Consider the following 5,056-nt stretch of genomic DNA (forward strand, 5'->3'; position numbering starts at 1 on the left):
CTATAAAAGAACAGGGATGCTACATAGCTAACAACATAGAAAATAAGTACTACACACGCTGGAACTCCAATCTGAACCACACCATATTAGATCACGTAATAACAAACCAAAAAGTAATGACAGGAAAAATAGAAATAGAGGAGGTGTCGTTCTCTGAAACTGACTATAGAATGGATAACAGGAGAACAAAAAGGAGAGGATAAATATACACAAAGAGAGAGAAAATATAAAAGGAAAGAAAAAAATTCATGGATCAACAAAATCATCTTGGACCTAATAGCAAATAAAAACAAACTAACAAACAATATAATATAATGAAAAAATACCCAGACGATAATAAACAACGTATGGATTATAAAAAATAAAAAAAGACAGAAACATAAACATACCAAATAAACAAGTAAAAACTACTGAAACAGAAATAAATGAGATAATAGAGTCATTGAGGGATGGATGTGCGCCGGGCAGTGATGGGATATATAAGTCAACAATTAAATAACGCACATTAGTAGACATAACAAATCAAATTCTGAGTTCCGGCAGCTACCCGGACGTACTAAAAAGTTACAATAACACCAATTTTTAAAAATAACGAAAAGGATGGATCGGAGAACTACAGGCCGATTGCGATAACATCAGTGTTTGCCAAAATAGTGGAAACAGTAATCTACAGAAGGTTAAACGATTATATGAATAACAACAACCTGACTAATCAACGGCAGTAAGGATTCCAGGAAAAGTCGAGTACGGTTGCGGTGCTGCTGGACTTGACTACGGAGATTAGAAGAATTCTGGACAGCCATATGAGTGCTGTTGCGGTGTTTGTAGATCTATAAAAAGCTTTTGACATGGTCCACAAAGGGAGATTGCTCCGATAAATAAGAAGTTTGGGTGTGGTTGGTCGGGAGGCAACGCTGTTTGAGTCTTACCTTACAAGTAGGGCTCAGCGAGTAAAGATGATGAGTACAGAGAGCTCTGAAATGTGCTGCGAATATGGGGTCCTTGCTCCTACGCTATACAATATATATACAAATAACATAGCCGACATTGAGTTAGAGGGACACGGCGTTGCAGAACAGCATCAACAACGACATTATTAAACTACAGACATGGTACGATGACAATCTATTAACAATAAACGAGTCTAAAATACACTACTTGAAAAAATGCTACGACAATTGGATATATGAAAAAAATAAACAAGTTTCTCCCGGATAGGTGCAGGATGGCAATGTACCATAGTATGTTTACCTCAAGGATGACCTATGGTTTACCTATGGTGTGGCGGTGTGGGGAAACACAACAAAAGAAAACGTAAAAGCATTAACAAGACAACAAGCAAAGCTAAAAAAAATGTTTGCAAATAGCCGTGACACGCAGTTACTGGATGCGGGGACACTGATAAAGGCACAGACAAACATACTAATACACAAAATAGTAAAAAAAAATAAGACCCGGGTGGCCTGTCTTTCGGCTGCGATACCCATGATCATAATACGAGAACTAGAAAAAAATATAAGAATGGAACAAAATACAACTAACATAATAAGCAGGAGTTTGCTGGTGCAGGGCGTTGCACAAAAAACATGGTTCCAGAGGAAATACAAATAGAAAATGATATAAACACGTTCAAAATAAAAATGATGTGTTGGATGCGGAGTCGTGAAACGAACCAACAAGCCCGCTCAAAATACCGGTTCCAAGGAGCGTTCCGAAAGAATCGAAGCTGAGGTGCATACACATAAGGGAAATAATAATAAAAAATGTATAATAAATACTGTACAAATTGTATATAAATAATAATACAAAAATCGATATAGGAAATCCTATATTATGTACAAAGAAAATAAGGTGTAAAAATACTGCTGAATATAACAAAAAAATAATAATTCAGAAATGTTAGATGTTAAGTTTTGACAAAAAAAATAGTGAATCGTTATTTTGAACAATTGTGTAAACGTCAAAGCACATCAAGATTTAAAAATCTGTTCCATCATAATCGTGTATTATAGTAATTTTCTTCTTTTTTTTCATCAATCATAGTAGAGAATTGTTTTTTTTTTGCATCGTGTAATCGTAAAAAGTCGTCAGCCTGGTCAGTCTTCAGTTTTCAGTGAAAAATTGAAAAAACAATTCAACGAACGTAAAGTTATCATACTTGTATCTTATTGTGAAAAAAAAATTGAAAAAAAAAAGTAATTAAAAAAAATAGCAGCAATTGGTATTGAACGAGGAAACTAATTTGAAAGACAAATGGTGCATAAAACCGGGAGAAACTCCGATCAGAATTTTACATTGCAGCAAAATGGAAGAGGACCACGTGTGTGGCCTGTAAATCACTTGTCTTCCCGATCAACACCGGCCGCGGTGTCTATAGCATTACGACCGTGGTTTGGCCTTTCCCTACCGCCGACCCTCGGGGTTCGCTTATCAACATTATTAACATAATCTGCGATAGTACTACGAGTGTTGTAATGCTCGTGACGTGTGGATCCTAGTCTTCCGTGCGACCCGCGACTCCTCATAGAGCCCCTTCCACGGTTGTTACCATCCGCATTCGAATTATACGCACGATCGTCACATCTTCTCGACATCGGGAGATTTGGTAATAAACCCATGACGCTGCCCTGCATGCTACGTAACTTCTGATCGATTTCCAACTTCTCCTGTCGAAGTTGTTCTACGTCCTAAACAAATAAACAAATAAGTTAGGAACATAACATACGGACGGTATTTGGTGTAATTACTTCCAATGAAATATCCATAGAAACGTACAATTTGTCATTAGAACCCAGTGCGTCCGAATCTTTTTCACGTCACGATGCCCGTAGATTAGTCTGATAATTAATAATTTTTTTATTTCAATCAATGAAAATTAATTTAATAGAAGTTATTACACAATTCGTTTAAATACGTCGGTTAATCCCACAGGCACTGTACGTTCTTACGGACATTTTTACGTTTTCATAATACAAATACATGTACGTATTATCAAGCATACTTAAAAAGAATGTTCGTTTAGTATGAGCTGATTGTATGTTGTTAATAATAATTTATCAACTATTTACATACACAATGCAATATATTATAATAGAACTATCCCCTCCCAAATATAATATATTTATCTTATTTATTGCTGTTTTTGTATTTGCGCACATTTTATATTAAAAAAGAATATGTGGATAATTCTAATAAACATATTATAATAAACATAAACATGATTATATACAGAAAAATAATATTATGAAAATAAGTTGTGCAATATTTAATAAAATAAAAATTATATGATATAACCTAATGACCTAATTCTGATTGTCTTTTATGGAATGTATTATGTAATTATTAAATTAAAAAATATGGTGATTTTAATTGTATATCTATCAACAAATATTATGATCAGATATTATTTTGAAAACAAACGTTTTACCAGAAAAAAAAGTCATATTTAAAAAAAGTAAATCTTATTGGTCTAAATTGAAGCAAATACAATATGTAATAAAAATTTAAAAAAATCATAGATGAAACATACATCAGATAAAAAGTCTCTAGAAAACTTAAGTTATAACTTAACTCTAAACTTAATTCTAAATATTTAAATATAAGCAAATTTAAAGAATTTGAAACAATCTAGTAACTTAAGTTTATGTTCGTTATTCCGACTTAAAAAATATATATGCACAATACTGAAATTGCAAGTTATATTATTGTGTGTTTGAGAAAATATGGAATTGCTATTTTAGGAGTTTTCGATTAAATGATTTCAAGGTTGCGTATCATTATGACTCATTGATAAAACTACGTATTAAAAAGATTATAATAAGTATTCCGTCACTTTGTTTAGTTACTACAGTAATAAGTCTCAACACTGATCATTACAATGATCAATACAATCTTATTTGTTATTATAGGTATTTCAACATATTCATCAAAACAGCGGAAAAAAAGATCAATAGTCTTTGCAGCAGTTATTTTTTTTTATTTTATTATTATTGTTGTGAATGAAAATGTTTATTTGTTTACTGTTGCAAGATTATTTTTGTCAAAATAAAATAATCTTAAAAATGTATTAAGAAAAACTTTTATGTAAACATATTTCTTAAATTTTATGGGCTATTTCCTATATTCCCGCCTCCAATATTATTTTTTATCATATATTTTAATAAAACGTGTATGTCTATCTATAACATATTCAAATATTTATATAAAATAATGGTTAAATAAATCAATTTGCTGAATAAATATATTTCAGTAAATATTGTTTTTGCATTTAAAATAAAACAAAAATACTTGTAAAATAGCATTAAAAATTACCATTAGAATTATAGTAAAATCGTTAAGTCATATCTTCTATAATTTAGTATTTTCAAATTGAAGGGTTAACTATTTGAAAGTAAGTAATATTTTAGATATGTATAAGATGACGTTACTAACAGGTTGATAATTAATAAAAGTATAAATACCTTCAGATGTGCTAAGTGATATTTCAATAGCATTTTTGCATTGGATATGCTTTCAACAGTTCCAACAAAAACAAAGGGAACCTGTCCCTCTTCTCTGGGCATCGTGGGCTGCGGTTCATTATCCCTCTCAATTTTAACCCGCACCTAAATAAAGGAAATTGAATGTGATAAAGATTGTAACAAGTCGTGAATATATACTTTACTTACAACGCCACTTTTATCAACAATCTCTTGAATGACCCTGCCATTCTTGCCAATCACTTTACCTACTAGAGCTGTAGGTACTTGCAGCGACTCTTCGCTATATTCCAGCATAGCACGAGCTTTTTTCACCGCTTCGTCACAATCCCCGTAGATTTTGAAGGTACACGAATTTTCCTCCAGCTCGATGTTCGTAATACCGTTCACCTTACGTGCCTGTTGGATGTTCACTCCGTGCGCACCGATAGCCAATCCCATCAAATCCTTCCTTACATTAAACTCATCTGAATACCTGCAATTGGTAACAAAGTGTTAGAATGGTAATAGGAACTGCAACCAATCGTACACTACAACAGACGCCGTTATGTAAAACCGCTTAGTAGACTTAATATAGT

At 32.5% G+C, this 5,056-nt stretch overlaps 1 protein-coding gene across 1 annotated transcript; it reads right to left on the reverse strand.

Moving 5' to 3' along the window:
- Positions 1-2,336: 2,336 nt before the first annotated feature.
- On the reverse strand, positions 2,337-4,967 carry LOC108564704 (synaptic functional regulator FMR1-like; the record flags this gene model as incomplete). The annotated part of the gene is made up of 3 exons (XM_017923800.1): positions 2,337-2,687; positions 4,461-4,604; positions 4,668-4,967. Coding segments are annotated over 3 exons (795 nt in total), but the record flags the coding sequence as incomplete, so codon positions are not given.
- Positions 4,968-5,056: the final 89 nt, after the last annotated feature.

This window comes from Nicrophorus vespilloides, unplaced genomic scaffold (genome assembly GCF_001412225.1).
Source record: "Nicrophorus vespilloides isolate i.1.1-1 unplaced genomic scaffold, Nicve_v1.0, whole genome shotgun sequence".
Lineage (NCBI taxonomy): Eukaryota > Metazoa > Arthropoda > Insecta > Coleoptera > Silphidae > Nicrophorus > Nicrophorus vespilloides.